The sequence below is a fragment of the Exophiala mesophila genome (genome assembly GCF_000836275.1).
Source record: "Exophiala mesophila strain CBS 40295 unplaced genomic scaffold supercont1.4, whole genome shotgun sequence".
NCBI lineage: Eukaryota > Fungi > Ascomycota > Eurotiomycetes > Chaetothyriales > Herpotrichiellaceae > Exophiala > Exophiala mesophila.
The window spans coordinates 2,774,044-2,791,835 of NW_015622507.1; the positions used below are offsets into that span (position 1 = coordinate 2,774,044).

At 50.4% G+C, this 17,792-nt stretch overlaps 4 protein-coding genes across 4 annotated transcripts; 1 reads left to right on the forward strand and 3 right to left on the reverse strand.

The window, feature by feature from the left end:
- Positions 1-4,766: 4,766 nt before the first annotated feature.
- PV10_06129 (uncharacterized protein) lies at positions 4,767-6,156 on the reverse strand (the record flags this gene model as incomplete). Its single annotated transcript, XM_016370892.1, has 2 exons — positions 4,767-5,096; positions 5,231-6,156. 2 exons carry the CDS (start codon positions 6,154-6,156, stop codon positions 5,087-5,089), a joined length of 936 nt encoding a protein of 311 aa, XP_016223185.1. The 3' UTR covers positions 4,767-5,086.
- Positions 6,157-6,579: 423 nt separating this feature from the next.
- Positions 6,580-9,587, reverse strand: PV10_06130 (uncharacterized protein). Its single transcript, XM_016370893.1, has one exon. The coding sequence runs from the start codon at positions 9,465-9,467 to the stop codon at positions 6,627-6,629; it is 2,841 nt and encodes a 946-aa protein (XP_016223186.1). The 5' UTR covers positions 9,468-9,587; the 3' UTR covers positions 6,580-6,626.
- A 292-nt stretch (positions 9,588-9,879) lies between these two features.
- PV10_06131 (uncharacterized protein) lies at positions 9,880-12,821 on the forward strand. Its single transcript, XM_016370894.1, has one exon. It carries the CDS (start codon positions 10,099-10,101, stop codon positions 12,583-12,585), a length of 2,487 nt encoding a protein of 828 aa, XP_016223187.1. The 5' UTR covers positions 9,880-10,098; the 3' UTR covers positions 12,586-12,821.
- Positions 12,822-12,867: 46 nt separating this feature from the next.
- PV10_06132 (uncharacterized protein) lies at positions 12,868-17,767 on the reverse strand. The gene has a single exon (XM_016370895.1). It carries the CDS (start codon positions 17,353-17,355, stop codon positions 12,925-12,927), a length of 4,431 nt encoding a protein of 1,476 aa, XP_016223188.1. The 5' UTR covers positions 17,356-17,767; the 3' UTR covers positions 12,868-12,924.
- Between the last annotated feature and the right edge of the window lie 25 nt (positions 17,768-17,792).

Sequence of the window (17,792 nt, forward strand, 5' to 3'; positions counted from 1 at the left end):
ATCTGACCCCCCCCCCCCCCCCCCCATCCCCACGTGCCACGTTAATAGCATGGGTCACGTTCCTCCACATATCTCCCTTCCCTTCTGAAACACCATGAGCCACTCTTGCGCACCTGTCCCCTAGCCCTCTGCTTGATCAGTTCTGTCGTTGGTTACTCGCACCCGCTGCCTTTACTTGTTCATGCATCAAATATTTTCGCGAGGCGAAATATGTCAGGTAAGGATGCTGCCTAGGTAGATGAACAGTATGCCATCAGTTTCCCGAAGCATCCCTTTATGGCCATCACCAGGACCATGTCGTGAATGAAATGGCCAGATATCTCCTCAACGGATGTACCGGAAGAACAAATGCCGATCGCCCTCCTTGTCTCTACCATACTCATCGATCCTGCCACTGCGGACAAACTCGTCACGAATGTTGTTCTGGCGTCGATAATAAAACGACAGAACAGTTCCTGAGAGGAGAAACAGGCAGAGAAAGGCCAGGTTAATAATGTATGCAGTGTTGAAGGTGGGAGCCTCTGACGCTCGGAACAGCCAGGTGGAGAGAATGCCTCCAGAATTGGTGAAGACAAAAATGGTCGCCACCCCGGTCGCTCGGCGGTAGTGGCCAGAAAAGTTGTTTGAACTCCAGGCGAGGTAGCAAGGAACAGAGCCGTAGATTCCGGCGACACAAAGGTGGATGCCAAAGTACCTCACCACCGATCCTTCCGTGGTGTAAATGACGGCAACGCCCACGATCGCGATAAGCGTACAAACAGCCAGGGAAGGGTACCGATAGTGGAATTTGTCCGAGTAATGACAGCCGATGAGGGTGGTGATGATACCGACCGTATAAGGACTAATTAGGATACTCATTGTCAGCTAATCCGCCATCAACCTCTTGGCTTTGTTTCGGGTCGTAAGACCACACTTACGGCACAGTCAACAGTTGTGCGACCACAGGAGTGGTGGCAATGTCCAAAGCGGATACAATCGTTGGCAAGAAACTATACGCTTCTGTTAGCTTGAGCACTCACCCGAACGTGGACTACTCACTATGCCTGGCTAAATACCAGAGTTCCACTGGTGAAGGCAACGACAGCCAGACCGTACATCTGGGGGTCAAGGAAAACCGAATAGACCTTTTCCCAAGAGAAGGTGTCATCGACGACCAAGCGGTGGACGGCGCCGTCAATCACGACCTCATTAGCATGCACCGCATCGTGTCTCAGCCGGGCAACCAAGTATGCACTTTCTTTCTCACTTAGGAACCGTGTTCCTTCTGGGGACTTGGCTATGAGGAAGAAGGAGGCAACGCCGCAGAGTACGGTGAAGATCCCTGTTTGGATGTTCTGGTAAGTCTTGTGCATCATCGCACGCTGACAGGGCTCTCGGGAAGCGTACCTTCGAGGATAAAAATCCAAGACCAGCCGGCCAATCCGCCAACACCGGCAAGGTTGCTAATGGCAGCAGCAAGAAGACCACCGATAGCTCCGGAAAGGGACGCAGCTCCCCAGAAGTATCCAATTCGGGTCTGCAGCTCACCACGCTTGTACCAGCCAGAGAGGTACATGATGATCGCAGGCACGATACCTGCTTCTACAGCACCGAGAAAGAATCGATTTATATATAGCCCGGTCGTGTCTTTCACAATACCCTAGCCATCCATCAGTCACGAAGCCGAGCGTAAATCAAGGAGAACTCTTCTCTTGGCTGACCTGTAACGTGGCAACAATACCCCAGCATGTCATGAGTAGTGGCAAGAAGATATGCGGCCCAATCTTCTTGAGGACAAGGTTGCTCGGAATCTCCAGCACGATATATGGAACGTACAAAACCGTCAGGGCGATACGATACGTATGATCAGTCAGGCCCAAGTCCCTTTCCAGACCTTGTAACCTTGCGTTGCCGATGTTGGTACGATCCAAGAATCTGTCGTTGTTGTTTAAGCCCAAACCATTCGCTGGCAACAAGGGGGATCCTTACGAGAGAAAATAGATCAAGATCATCATGGGAACGGTCAAGAGGTCGATCTTGCGGATGAGTTTCTTTTCAAACTGGGGGTCGGGCACGAAGTCGACCTCTTCAGTCATTTTGGTGGACGGTGCATCGTGCTCCGCTTCCTCTATTGCGTCTTTGTTTGCCGGACGGTCATGTGCGGTCATCTTGCTTTTCTCGAGGCTGTCGTGCGTTGGGGGTTTGGTGAGTGACATGCAAGAATTGAGCTTCAAAGTGGGTGTGTTGTGCTTGAACGCAGGCGCATCCTTGAAAAGGAACAATGTTTATATACAATCATTGGTCTCACCTCTATTGCTGCCCATAGCCAGCATCAAATCTTGCGGGGTATAAAGAGTACTTTTGTCACATCACATCGGCTATTCATGGGTATTCTATCTCAAGATACACGGATCATGACTGGCTCCTGGTGCTAGCATCCCGTCAACATGGTTCAGCCGATCCACAGAGCACGGATGCTTCGTATAGGAAATACATTCGGATGGTCACTACCCTATCTGCAGGGACACCGCTTGTGGATAACCCTGAATTTCGGGTTGTCATTATCCTTCTGGTCAACACGCAGACATGTCCTTGGCGTGCCCAGAAATGCTTCCTATTTGCTACTATCAAGTCGCCTAACCTGAGAGCCCGTCACTATTGGGGCCAGGTCTAGCCATACGTTAGGTCCTATTGATCTGCATTCTGTGGTATCTCCTCTGATAAGAGACGCTGGGCGGATAACGCGAACGAGATTAAGACTGAGCATTGATACACGGAAATCGCTACGTATCCACTTTGCGTCCGCGGCTGGAGCTCCTCGAGCAAAGGGTCTAATGATGTTCCCGATATCTGTCTATATCAGATACGAACGACGACGCTTAGGTACGGGTTCATTTCTAGGAATGTCGGTTACACGCGCTTCACTCTGGGTCCTCTCCAACAATAGGATCTGGATGAGCTCAACATAGATTCTGAGCATCGAAAAGACCAAAACAATGTATATATGAGGGATAACATATAGGGCATGAGCGTGCAGAATTGGTGCAACACACACACGGAGAGACATACTCGATCCTACAAAAAGTGATCACAGCGAATCCATCAATTTGGTACGAATCTTTTCCCTCGGCGGAGAAGACGGGAGACAAAAGATGGCATCCACAGCTACACCACGGAGCGTGATGGAAAATCTGGTGCGCCGCTTCTACGACGACATCTGGAACAAATTCGACACTAGCCCAGAGGTCATCGACGACATCATCTCGCCAAAAGTTACGTTCCGTGGGACCCTGGAGCACGGCACGACTGATATCGATGGGTTCAGGCGGTATGTGCGAGAGATCGAGGCCTCGTTTCCCGATTTCTATCAGCGCATTGTTGCGACGTGGGTCGACGGCGAGACCATTATTGCACGTATGCACTGGTCAGCGACACACATGAAGGACTTTCGGGGCTTCAAGTCAACCGGCAAAAAGTTCGAGTATCCAGGAGTCGGCATATTCAAAATTCAAGATGGACGTATGGTGGACGTCTGGGTCTGTGGAGATACCTATGGAATGTTCAAGGTTATTGGATAAACCAGTGCGTAGGCAGTATCATAACGATATCGATACGAGAATGAGCAGTCTTCTTGCAAAAACTGGTGACCATTTACGTGCGTGACACCTAGTATCTTGGTAGTTATTCCTGTTCGCAATAGCAGTGTTGCGTGTATACGACTGTCTATATGATACAGCCAAGATCCAATGTCCTGCGCCTCACCGAAGGGCTGTACATTGCATGAGCTCTCAGTTTAGACCTTGGAAGTCGAGGTTCTTCTCCAAGGATGTCGAGCCACCTCCCGCCCCTCGCAAGCCTCTATTGCGTCGTTCGGATCCGCGCTTTTCATGATAAAAACTACCGGTGAATGAGTTTTGATCTCCGGTCAAATAAGCGAGGCGTAAGAACATTGTCACCTCGCCATCCAGCCTTTCCAAGCTCCACTTCGTGCGGAGGTGATAGCAACTGGACCCTGCCTCATTGATTTGATAGTGCGGAAGAGCACTACCCTAACATATACGGTAACACGCTGATTCATGCTGAACCTGGCGCAGACGACAGCATCTTCGGCACCCTAGTCTCCCGTCGTGTTGAGTTGCGACCACTTGAAGAGTGCGCGGGCCTGGGCCGCTCTAGAGTTGCCGTTGTTAAGCGCATTTCAATCACTCGGGAAGCACGCCGCCATGCGAGCAGAGAAGATATCGGATAAGCATCTTCCTATCTCGACAGGACAAACCGATATCTTCGTGGTCATTGCTCTCGTCGGATCGAGCCTCCAAGAGGGAGCAAAAGAGATCGAACGGACCGGACCCCAACAAGGGCGATTGGAACCCCTTATTGTCGCTTCAATGCTTGTGAGGAATGTCTTTTGTACTTGACGCCTGAGGAAAGTTGCTGACACGGTCCAACAATGACCAAGAAGCAAAGAGAAGATATGGTAGCTTTAAACCAACCTCATAAAAAGAGAAAACTAGGCACAGTTGTTCTGTAGAGGAATGAATATTCTACGGAGACAAAAACATAGCGAGTACTGCCTCATTTGTATGTAACCAGAAGATTTCGCCGTAGGGAAAGGGGAGATCATCATTTGAGAAGTCCATGTATCGTCAATGTTCGAGTTCTACATAGAGTGATACCATGGCCTAAGAATGGGTACTCTGCCGGCCCGAGAAGGCCTCCATCCCCTCCACAGGACCCTGTAGATGATGAGGTAGTATCTTACTCAATTACTCGGTAGCAATTCTCCGCCCACAATGAAGGACAGTGCTTGATACCTATCCATGCTGCCACTATCTAAATACACACTTCCACCAAGACTCTCCAATAGTTGAGGCCAGATCGATTCCACTTTGTACATTGTTCATGTCAAACCTGCCCTATCAAATTGCCACTCCGTATCTCCAATAAAGCAATGTTCGTCCAGACCAAGTTTTGCTCAACAATGTCCATAGCCAAGTATCCCGTATGTAGCCCTAGCAATAGACAAAATGGATGAAAACCCCACGATGACAAACTGAACCGGAGCTCCGGGCCCTCCGAGCCTTCAATATCCGAAATCCGAAGACACTCATTTCATACTAATCAAAACCCAAGCGTCAGTTTCCGCATTGCTTAGATATGCAGTCCCCAATGCAAGAATGCCAAGGACATGACAGAGAGATCTTCGTCCAAATAGGCAAGAAAGAAAAGACAACAAGAACTGGTTACTCACGGAACACGAATAAGATATCGGGGACGAGCAAGACCGCCTTCACCAGCGGCAGCACCCCAAAGCTGACCCAATGACAACTTAGATCGAGGAGTGTCGAGGAAGTATCGACTTCCAAGCTGGAACCAACCATTGCCGATGTCGTATGCTTCGATCAATCCGATCTCCGCGCGGGCCGTCGTGGGCAATGCTTCCTTGACACAATCCGTCTGTTCGATCAACTCTTCCATCGACATGGAGCAGGCCACTCTGAGTTTCCGCCATGTCTCTCCAGATGTTCCAGGGATATAGAATTGTCCAGCGTCATTGGTTGCGTACTTTCGAAGCACGTTTGCTGTGAACAGGTAGAATTCTGCATTGTTCTTGAATGAGACGTAGCCTGCTCCGCCGCTGTCTCGGAGAACGATGAGATTGTCGTTGATTCGATTTCCAGTCACGGGTGGTTCGGGAGGTGCTTCCATTGCTGGTGCTGGTGCTGGGGCAGCAGCTGGCGGAGCAGGGGGTGCTGGTGGAGGGGGAGCAGGAGGAGCTTGCCATGTAGGAGCCCATGGGGGAGGCGCCGCAGCTGGCTGCGGTGGTGGTGGTGGTGGTGGTGGTGGTGGTGCTGCAGCTGGTATCCAAACACGATTTGCTGGGACGGGACCAGTTGCTGGAGGAGCAGGACCATTGGGCATGCAGTACATACCAGGCTTTCCTGCCTGTGGAGGAATCATAAACGCCCCTGCTCCTCCACAAGGGAAGGTTGCCGTTCCTGGCGGTGGTAGCAGCGAGTATGGAGGTGGAAGCGTAGCAGTTGGCGGTTTGCCTTGGTTAGGAGGTCCTCCATCCTTGGTGAGGTAGGCGTACGTAGTCTTACCCATCAACCCTGGTGGTGGCTTTGGAGCAGCCGCTGCCGCTGCAGGAAATGGAAACATGAATGGAAGAGCCATTGCCAAAACCTGTTCTCCCGAGTCTTTTCCCTGATAGTTTGCTCCTCTCCTGTGCCTTGAACTCAATACTCCGAGATTGAAAGGAAACAAAAAGAAAATCTGCACAATTGGAATGACGAGGGGATGGTAGATTCCAACGATTGGGCGCAATGGGTAGTCTTTATATGCTTGTGAGGAGCTCCATGACTCCCTGAATTCGCTCGTTCATGGCCTGACTCGGCCCTCAGACCGATTTTGCGACAAACAAGCATTGGATTCGTGTCAGAGGAGATGGGAGAAGCATAGATGAGTGTGTTTGGGCATCTAGACGATACCCCTTCAAGTCATGGCCATGACTCGAGATGGCAAACACCCCCAAAAACGAGAGTCAGTCAAACAACAGGTCCACAAAGAAACAGTCATGGTGTTCCAAAGCCTATTTGCAAACCATCCAAGGTGGCCTGATTTGAATTTGAGTATTGTGTCAGCAATCAACCTGCTGCTACAACGGCTAATCCGTCATAGATTTTCCGCTTGACTCTGGTAAAGTTGTCAGCAACTTTGGGAGTCATGGCATTGACTGGAACCCCCTCCACAATGATTTTCCCACTACTCAACTTTTTGACTGTAATCATACCATCCACCAGTAGAGTACCTTCTCCTCGGAACTCAGCCAGGTGTCCATCAGCAGCGATCAGACGCCGCAAGTCTGCAAGACGAAGGTCTCCGACATGAATAGCCTGGGTCACTGGCCGTGTCGAGGCTGCTAGGCTTGCTGGCAATACATCGAGGACCGGTTCCGAACGCACCGCTGATACTTCAGATGTGGTTGATTTGAGAGCAGCGTTGGTGTCTAGCTTCTGCTTCTTGGCGAGTGGATCGTCATGTACGTTTGAACTCGAGGGACTTTCTGCCTTGAGCTGGCCTTGCAGGGTGACAACTCCAATGTTCTTGACATTCTGCCATTGCAAAGTTTTGGCCAGATCACGGCTAAGTTTGACAATCCATGCGTTGGTGTCAACACTAGCATCGATGTTTTGGCCTTCTGTTGGTGTGAAGATCTCAGTCGAAGTTTCTTCCTCAGCTCCCGCCACCTTGATGCCCAATAATTCCTTGCAGTCGCTCGCCAGAGAAAGTACCTCCTCCCCAGTACCTCCTATCAGGATAAGCTTCTTTGGCCCAATCAGGGGAATCAGCATTTGGAGACTTCGCTGGTCGTGTAGGCCGGAGAAATCCACAAAAGCCAGTCTGGCATTGACAGAAATCTCGGTCGTTGAAAACACCACTTTGGCAGGACCCTGAATACCTTCTGTCTCCACGACGTGCTCAGTATCCGACTCGTCCGACTCAGAATCGTCTGCTGCACCAGACGGAGCATTGGGTCCAGGGTGCTGACGCTGCCTCTTGTTCTGGCCATTCCTTGTATTATTAGCTTCGTCCCAACGTCTTTTTTGGCCAAGCATCCCCCCAGACTTGTCATCGGCCGCGGCATCCTGCTCCTCCTTTTCCTCTTCTCGGAGGAAGTCTTCAGGTTTGATAAAGTCCCCAAACTCGTCTCCTCTTTTCCTAGAGTGGCTATAAGGGAATACAGCATTTCTTCCCCTCCTGTTTCGTACGTCATAATCATAGACACCTTTCTTTCGTAGCAGAATATTAACACCGAGATCTTCATCGCTCAGCGCAAGCTTATTGCGTGCTCCATGACCTAATGCCGCAGTCACATTAAGGACTCGACCCTGCTGTTCGTCATCAGATTCATCCTCGGAAGAAGAACTTGATTCGTCATCAAGGTTATCGTCGGCATCATTTGGGACGCCTTCATTGTTGGTGAGTAGTGAATCCTGGATCTGACGCTGGCTAGCCATATATTGTTGATACCGCTGACTTTCCTGCGTATTCAAAGGCGCCGTTTCAGCGTTTCTCAGCTTCAATTCTCTTCCACCGCTGTGGACCTGTTCAAGCTGGTCACCATTCTGGGCACGCTCTAAAGCAACACCATCCAGTCTATCCTCATACCATTTCCACAACACTTGACCGGGGGTTTGGGAATCGGCAGCTGAGTCCACTCGTTCTGTCAATACTACCAAGTTTTCTGGTTTTTGCGCGATTTCTTGAAGAAGTTTTCTAGAGAACCCCCAACCCAACGTGAGATCGCTGGCAAGGATGACTCGAGCACCATCCGACTTGAGCAAACGTTCGAGTTGGCTCTTGCGCTCAACAATCTTGACATTCTTGAACTCAAATGGTCGCGAGGGTTTGGCAGCACCGTTGACTTGGCGGCTGCCAGTTCTTCGATGTGTTTGTGGTTGGGCCTGATTGTCATCTTCACCCTCAAACTCTCGGACTATACTGTCATCCATCCATTCGAGAAGACTGCGGGCATGTCTGAGCGTGGCATTTGCAGACCTGCTTGCTAGATGGACTTTGGCGGCTCTGAGAGTGGCGATATTCGACTCTTCTGACCACGCCTTTTCCAGAATCCAGGCCAATTCCAGAATACGGGCACTGGAATCTGTTGGGATCAAAACCGTACCACCTTTGGCAATGCTGCTTCTGATATGATCGAGCAAAGCATCATCTCGAGCTTTTCGGCCTCCAGAGGGGGCGATCCGGGTCGCACCAACACTGCTGCACACTAACGCGGTCGGTTTTCGCAGTTGTTCAATGACCTCAGCGCCACCAACGCCACCGAACCAGGCAGCGCCTGCAATGACATTTTCTCTTGCCTGGTTCCAGTCAACGGCGTAGACAATTGATTCCATGCCATGTTGAATATGCCAGATTGTGCCTCCTAGAGTGTGTCCAGAATTGTAGGCGGTCAAGGTGAGGCCTTCTAGAGCTGCAGAGAATTGTGACGGGGTCGGTTGGTGGGGCTGAGAGTATTTGAGGGGGTTAATGAGGGAGAAATATTTGTTGATCTCGTCAAAGGAAGGAGCTTGTCTCAGGATATGGGAGCGGGAATGATCGTCGCCGCCGAGATTGTCGGATCCGGGGATGAAAGTGGCAGCCAGTGGCGAAGAGGAGTAAAGGTCTTGGAGGAGGGTACGGCCAAAGGCTATGACGGGGGCAGTGGCATAGACAGGGATTTGAGAGAATACGGGAATGTGTTTGCAGCAATGGGCGAAGGCGCCGACGTGGGAGATGGTAGGATGCGTGAGCAGAATGAAGGACAGTGAGGAAGCATGCTTCTCTATTTCGGCTAATTGACGAGGATCAAAGCGCTCATCCCATCCGACATCTACCAAGATCTTGATCCCTCCATCGAGTTCGAGGATGGACTGCGAGGCTCTGGATGTTGACTGCGTACCCAACAAGGGAGTGAAGGTGAACATAATGGGAGATTCGTCGAGGAGTTTCCGGGGGTGTTAGGGCGTGTCAGGAGTTGGAACGACTCAAAGAATAAAACCTCTCCATGTCTTTTGCCAGGGACCTAATGACATGACTGAGGGTGGTAGGGAAATGGACTGTCGACGCCAGTGAAATTCATGGCGATGAAGTCAAGGCGTCGAGGGAGGGATTCCAAACCTCACAAATATGCCAAGTCCTAGCGTGCATCCTGTGTCACATGATTTCGCGTTGTGTGCAGTTGCAGTTGCCATTTTCGAGATCGCAAGGGGGCGACTTCCTCACCGAACCTGATTTCAACCTCACCTCAATGAACGTAGATTGAGACTCTTCCTCTCAAAGACAAAACTGCGTCAGAAGAGACATGGTATCTTTTCGACGACCTAATGATCATGATGATGTAGCCAGAAAGGTAATCTACCTACAGTGCAACGTCAGAAGCGCTGATAGATACAACTCAATCCCCGCATCTCCGCAGGGTCTTACTCATTGACAGCGCAGCCTTGCTTCGACCACAGCTGACCGCAGATCTACTGTTGACTAGGAGGAGATTCACACTGCGACCAGTGGAACGTCGCTACCTCTATCCAGCTGTGACACAACACAATTCCATCTACCATGGTGAGAATAATACCACAGCAAGTGTCGGAAACGACCTCTCACAAAAAGTCCGCAATTGTTGGTGGACCCAAGAACTACAGGTTTACTGTGCTCACTGATGGGCTTATCCGCTACGAGTGGGCTCCCGATGGCATCTTTGAAGACCGTCCTTCCACATTTGCTGTGCATCGTGACTTGCCCGTACCAGACTTCTCAATCAAGGACACCGATGGGAACCTGGAAATCATTACATCACGATTCCACTTGACCTACAACAAGGAGGAATTCACTCCATATGGACTGTCCGCGGTGGTTTTCAACCACACTCAGCTGTGCTGGCGATTCGGCCAAGACCAAGATTACGCAGAATACAATCTAGGTGGGACTTACCGCACTTTAGATCGCATTGATGGCAGAGTCGGCATGGGATATGGCATCCTTTCACGGCTTGGTTATGCCTCGCTTGACGATTCAAAGTCCTTGTTGTTTGAGAAGAACGGCTTTGTTGCTCCCAGACGTCCTGGGCCTGGTCGAATTGATGGCTATCTTTTCGCCTACGGCCATGACTACCGAGAAGCAGTCAAGGCATTGTACGCCGTCTCGGGCTCCCAGCCATTATTGCCACGATGGGCACTAGGTAATTGGTGGAGTCGATATTATGCCTACACGGCGAAATCCTATCTCGAACTTGTCGACAAATTCAAAGAAATCAAGGTGCCACTATCCGCCGCGGTTATTGATATGGAATGGCATTTGGTGGACGATCCCCGCATCAAGAAAGCAGGTCAGTCCGGCTGGACCGGCTATACGTGGAATAAAAAACTCTTTCCTGACCCTCCCGCTTTCATTGAAGCCTTGCATAAGCGGAAGCTTCGGGTCACTCTAAATGAACACCCCGCAGAAGGCATTCACAGCTACGAAGACCTTTACGAAAAAGTTGCAAAAGCGCTCCATGTGCCCACTGACAAAGGACAGCCGATCCCTTTTGATATTGCCAATCCTGACTTCCTGAGAGTGTACTTCGATGTTCTCATATCGTCACTTGAGGACGATGGGGTTGACTTCTGGTGGATTGACTGGCAGCAGGGACAATTTTCGCGAATGAAAGATGCCGACCCTCTGTGGCTGTTGAACCACTATCATTTCCTACATAACACCCAACGATTTCCCAATCGACATCCATTGATATTCTCTCGATACGCTGGTCCAGGCAGTCACCGATATCCGATCGGCTTTTCCGGAGATACGGTGGTGTCATGGGCGAGTCTCGAGTTCCAACCAGAGTTTACCAACACGGCATCCAACATTGGGTACGGGTGGTGGAGCCACGATATCGGCGGGCACATGCTCGGCGTCAAAGATGAAGAAATGCTGGTTCGCTGGATCCAATACGGAGTATTCTCACCGATTCTTCGACTTCACTCGACTAAAAACATGTGGGTTGCTAAGGAGCCGTGGAAACTCCCTCGGTTGGCGGGAGACATCATCTCGAATTACCTGCGTCTGCGACACCGGTTGATCCCTTACTTACACACGATGAACGCCAGAGCCGCCATCGGAGGAGAACCACTGATCCAACCGCTCTATTGGGAACACCCGGGTCGGGATGAAGCATATCGGCATAAGAACCACTACTATTTCGGCAGCCAATTGGTTTGTTTTCCCATCACCTCGCCGCAGGATCGACAATTGCGGCTGGCCAAAACCAAAGCTTGGCTTCCACCGGGCAGATATGTGGACTATTTCACCGGCTTCAGCTACGAGGGAGACACTGAACTCTGGCTGAGTCGACCACTGGAGCAGTACCCGTTGTTTCTTCCAGCAGGATCCATTGTTCCACTGGACTATGCCATGGAGCCCTCCAATGGCGGCGGAAATCCAGAGGGATACGAGATCCTGATCGCGGTTGGAGCCGACGGCGCGTTTGAGATCATGGAGGAACACGGCGAGTCCCAGGGCAAGGCTGCTGGAGACATCGATTGGGACCGAATCTTGATCACCTACACACAGGCAACTGGCACGGTGGAAATCCATCCCAAATTTCAGCCTGAACGTGAGGAAGCCTTGGACTACCACCCATTGTCTCTCCGCTTCGTGGGCCTTTCCAAGTCGAGGCACCTCGCCCCAACCGTTAGTATCCACATCACCCATGACGACTCTTCCATAACCTCCTACGACTATTACCCGTTCGAACTCTCATCGGGCTTCAATGGGATCTTACTGGACCTTGGTGAGGTGTCAGTCACGGCGGATGTGGTTGTCAGGCTTGGCATCGAGGATCCAAAACTCGATCTGTACAACAAGCAACGAGCCTTGACCAAGCTGATCGAGCCCATCATTCGCGACGCACAGATTGAATATGCCCATAAAGACGCTGTGTGGGCCGTGGTGGCCAATGCAGATGATCGCAACAAGACCTCCAAGTCTGTCATGTTGAATCAGCTCGAGGCTTTGGACTATGTCAATCCAAATCTCAAGATCGCTATCGCTGAGTACCTGAAGTAGGGGTAAATTAAGGACAATATGGTAGGGGCGATGGTGGTGGGGGTGTTGATGTGATATTGGATGCTGATGCATACTGATCGAGCTAATCTGGGGAGATTCAGGGGAATCTTGCTAATACTACAGTATGCATGGTCTATGTTGGAATAAAGGTCAGGCTAGGGTTTTCGTTATAGTACCTACATTCCTTAATCGACACAGGTCGCTTCCAAAGCGAAAGCGTCGTCGTTATTGACTCGATATCAAACCAAACTCTCCTTTTCATTTGAAAACTCAATCACCACTCCACTCCTCTCCTCTCCTCTCCTCTCCTGGTCTCTCGATTCCAGGACCTAACTCTTCTCAAGCAAGCTTAATCCAAGTCCTCCTGGGCCCTTCCTCCTCCCACGCCTTGACATGAATCTGCCCCACTGCCAACCTCTCAAAAGTATCATCTCTCGCAAGCGAAAGAACCAAAACATTAACCAAACTCGACCCCGGCCCTTGCGCCGCATACACTTTCGTATCGAACAATGCAATATCACCTTCCACTCTGTGCAACCCACCACGCCCACTCTCCGCATATACATCCTTCTCCTGTGACACGCTGACTATCAATTTATCCCCTAAATTCCGCAACGCCTCCAGCATCGTCTTCGTCTTCATCTTCCCATCATCCATCACCCTCGGTATCAAGTGATGGAAATCAACATGTTCGAATAGAATCCCACAATGAATTCCATTCTTGTCATGAATCCGTACCACAGCTTGTGTAGTTTCTGTGTGGACGTGTGATCTACTACTGAGATAATCCGGCTCTCGGGTACGGTTGACGGTGAGATGATGCATGACGATGGCGGGGGCGATGAAATGGAGGATTGTACCGGGTTGGGTGGTGCTGGTGGTGATTTGCTCGGGTGTGAAATGGAGGGATAGGTCGGTGGGACTGGCTTTGGTGGAGGGATCGGTGTTGCCGCGTCGGTAACCCAGGAGGCGGAGGACTTTGCTTTGTTGGATGATGAAGAATTCGTGGATTAAGGGATCCGGGGGTGGGGATTTGTCGAGGTTAAGGAGGCGGTAGTCGATGCGCCCGATCCAGCCGGCCCATGACCAGGTTGGGAATCCTGTTTCGGATACTGAAGTGACGCGACCCTCGTCCGGGAGGGGGGCTGATGGTGGTGGTACTGGTGGTGGTGAGGAGTAGGGAGGTGCGGATGATGGAGATGGAGATGGAGATGTCTGGTTAGGACTAGAGGAAGAAGGAGAAGAAGAAGACCTTACGGTCAATGTTTGTGCTGGTGTCCATAGTAGGGCAAGATCGAGGAAGGCGATCGGTAGACCACAAAAGGTCTTACTATCCAAAACTTCGGTGAAGGCTGATAACATGCCTGAAAACGCATTTAGTATATCGTCTTCCTTGGTGAGATTGCGTGTTGTATATGTTTGGACGAGCTCAGCATATGCGCTAAAAATGTGTTTCAAGCGTTCATCGTCTGGAACGTCAATGATGCGTCTTAGTTCGGTCAAGGGGTTGAGAATTTCGAACTTGTCAACAACTTTGTGCCTTTGGGCTTGGTCTTGGTCTTGATCTCCTCCCCACATAGAGCTAGGTTCTCCTTCTAAGATTGCTTCTGATTGAACATGTTCGTTGCATTTGAAGTAGACGTGAGTGGGCGAGAAATAGATATTCCGTCGAGCAAGAACCTGTTCTTGCAGTATCCATGCGCGGGTATTCCATTTGGAAGCTTCTTGGGCGAAAGCTAATGGGATAGGGCTTGCTACCAGGTGGATGGCGTCTTTGGCCTTGCTGCTGTTCCACTCGTCCAAAGCCATATCTTGGGAGCCACGATCGATGTACAAAGTCTCGACGCTTTGCGGAGGTCTGGTGTTAGGAGAAGTGCCTGGCAAGCCAGCATTAGCATCTGATCCAGCCAGAGCCACAATGTTGGCGAATCCTTGCTTGTAAATGATATCCATTCGAGGAATATCACGAGTGTTTTGTGAAGCATCGTCTTGGACAATGCATAAAGCGTCTGTCCAGAGAAATTTCTCTCCAATGGCTTTCACCAAGGTTATGGCATCTTTGATTGTGGTAGGGAGGGAAACCACCTCCAAGCCTCCAGGTTGCATGCGAGGTTCAAGATTGACCTTTAAAGTCTTGTCCATCTCGACTGAGCCCCAGACGTAGCTGAGAGTGAGATATCGTTGTGCAGAATTCGCAGCGACGATGCAGTTTCTTTGCACGTCGATCAAATATAGGGGGATGTGTGCTTCATATCGGGACCCTTTCTCGATACCGATGCAGAGTTCGCTATGGTTGGCATGACATTCGTAGATCCAACTATGGAGCTGTTGAAAGTCTGTTTTCTGGTCGCCAGAGGTAAAATGTTGGACCTGAGATGCGGACAACTCTGGTGTCTCCTGGAGCAAGGGAAGAAGACGCTCCACGTTTTGTCTTATGGCTGTGGTGACATTGCGAGAATTGAGCATGCGAAGTGTTCCAACAGAAATCATCCCATACTCGACACCAAGCATGAGCTCGCCATCTGGGAGACGTTGGAAGTGGAATTGCGTGCCCTGGATTTCTCGATCAATCTGGGCAAGTCGGGGATGCAATTGATCTCCGTCCGTAGTGATGAGAGATAGAATCAGGCGACAGATTGAGCAGTGCTTGCGAGTCATAAGTTGGCCATGAGTTCCAAAGGGGATCCACATCTTTTGGTTCCAAGTCCACCCCCCTCCGTCAAGGGGCACAAGGGGTTTGTTGATTCGACACATGCGGCAGAGACTGGGATTTGGATGCCTGCCTCCCTGTCGTTCCTTGTTGAAGCTCTCTCGTTCGAGTCGAGCTTCCCTGGCCTCGAATTCGGCCCAAGATGTTGGATCAGGTTCGGCCACACTCCATCCAAGCATTTCTCTCACCAAAGTCTCCATGTCCACGATGACTCTGCCGGTGTTGGGGTTCAAAGCGAGGTTTCTGTGGCCAAAAGAAGGATCTATGTGATCGTCCTGAGTTATGCTGTTCATACGATCTGCACGCTTTGCTGATTCGGCCACTTCTCGTTCGTGACGTTGTTCGATAGCAGTTACGCCAGCCTCGACCTGCGAATGATGGAGTGGTTGCGGGGAACCAAGGTTCGATACAAAGACTTTGATGATGGTGGTGTGTCGGCCTGTTGCGATGACCATGAATTGTTTATTCTGATGTTGAGAGGACTGAAACTGGTGTAATTGGTCGAGTGCTTGAGATCTGACGGGTTTGTCCAGTGGAGCTGCTGCTATCTTCCTGACATCCTGGATGAAGTCACTCATCGTTTCTGTATCAATCCTTTGTTGCGTGATATCAGCTTGCTCGTTGAGTTCGTGGCTGCTATTCAAGACGTGTTGAAGGAGATCGAGCAAAGAAGAGACATCTTTGGACAAGATGTATTTTTGGGACAACATTGCTGCCAAGGAGCGATTGCAAGCAAATCGAGCGCTATGATTTTTGGGGATCTGGTCTAGATAGGTCTGGCTGAACTGAGTGATTGCCAGCAGGAGATCTGGATCAGACAAGGCGATAGTGTAATCTGCACAGGTGTCTAGGAACTCGGCCACTGCGCCTGGCCAGGTTGGAAAGTTTGTTGGAATAGTTTTGAGCCGTTTTCTGAAGAAGGCAACAGCATCCTCGAGGTCTGATGTGGCACCAGTATGCTTGTAACGTCGTTTGTAAAGGGTGCCTAGCAAGAGAAGAATCTCTCCTTGACGTTCGTGGCCGGGTGGAACGGTGGCCAATCCTAGTCTGCCATATGAGATAGCCTCGTCGATGTCTTTGATGTCATTGGATTGATCGTGACGGTCGAAGAAGATTCGAGACTTGACCAACAATGCGGCACCATGTTGATGGGAGTGAGGAGGGAAGTGTTGAAGCTGCATGTCGAGAAGTCTCATTGCTTCCTCGAGATCTTGCTGTCGATGGTGAAGTTTGTATCTTGTTTGGAGGCGACTGGCCAGATTGACCATTGATATCTGATACTTGTCACTGGACGGGGAAGCCAAGCGGATAACCTCTCGACCGGCCTTGATGGCCTCTTCCATATCCTCATCGCTGTTGGTTGTAAGAGCGCGATGTGAGACGCTGAAGCCAAGGTTATGGTATATGGTGGGTAAGAGTGGATCATTGGTCGGTAGAGCTTCATCTCTAGCCTGCTTGGAGTGTGCGATAGAATCATCAAGGGTTTTGAGAGACTTTGTGACACCGTAGATTGACATCTCGACATAAGCTAGATTGTCGAGATACTTGGCACGTCGTGCAGAAGGCGTTGGCAGCAGGCGAATAATTGCTTGGTAATTCTGCAAGGCATCGTTCAGACGGTTGGGGTCAGGTATTGATTCGAAGATCATCTGTGACAAGCCTGCCATGGACTCTCGAGCTCGAATCTCTTCTTCGAGGGGCAAGGTACCTTTTGCAAGAGCCTGGCGAAGCAGAGTCATGGATTCTTGAATTCGCGGATCGACTCCCGAAGCATGCATTGGATACGAAGATTGGTCACCTGTAGATACAGTGGATACGGCTGAGGTGTCACTTAATGGTCTCATTTTGTGCTGGTTTTTGGCTGAAACTGCGGGAATTGTGCTCACAGCTGATGATATTTGAGAAGATGAGCTTGCCGCTGATGATAGGACGACTCCAGGCATATGAATCTTGCTGAGTCGTTTGGACCTGGGGTTGGGCGAAGGGTTGTGGTGGGGTCCTTGACCGTCGTGCTCGCCATTGTTCTGTTTATTGTTGAAGCGACGTTTGAATCGGTCCATGATATGGCTGTCAGAATCAGCCACAAGAGAAAAGAGACGGTGAGGTTAACATGATTGTGCAATCAGGCTGAGTCCAAGTTTCTAGTCGCTATGCTGTGCCGCGTCCTCGTAGTCGGTCTTGACTCTGTTGCACCAACTGAAGTGCCTGGTAGACATGACAGGTATTGATTGGCCAGGATGTTGGGCATGCCCTGGCAGAACGCACGGAGCCAGGAACCGTGTGATAGGGTAGAGTAGGAGTGGAGATAACGTGGTTGGCAGATGAGGTGCCATGAAGGCTAAGCCGACCTAAGTAGACGTTATTGTTAGCGTGAACAAAGCAATCAGGGATGTTGAGATGCGGATAGTACACGAGGATAGAGTCGAAGGCGACTACTAATAGACGTAGAATGGTGAGAGAAGAACGAGTGTGATTGTAGCATGAATGAAATCCAAGT

Excerpts from the sequence above, each read along its gene's own strand:
- PV10_06130 (XM_016370893.1), bottom strand. The coding sequence starts at position 9,467 with ATGTTCACCTTCACTCCCTTGTTGGGTACGCAGTCAACATCCAGAGCC.
- PV10_06131 (XM_016370894.1), top strand. The coding sequence starts at position 10,099 with ATGGTGAGAATAATACCACAGCAAGTGTCGGAAACGACCTCTCACAAA.
- PV10_06132 (XM_016370895.1), bottom strand. The coding sequence starts at position 17,355 with ATGGACCGATTCAAACGTCGCTTCAACAATAAACAGAACAATGGCGAG.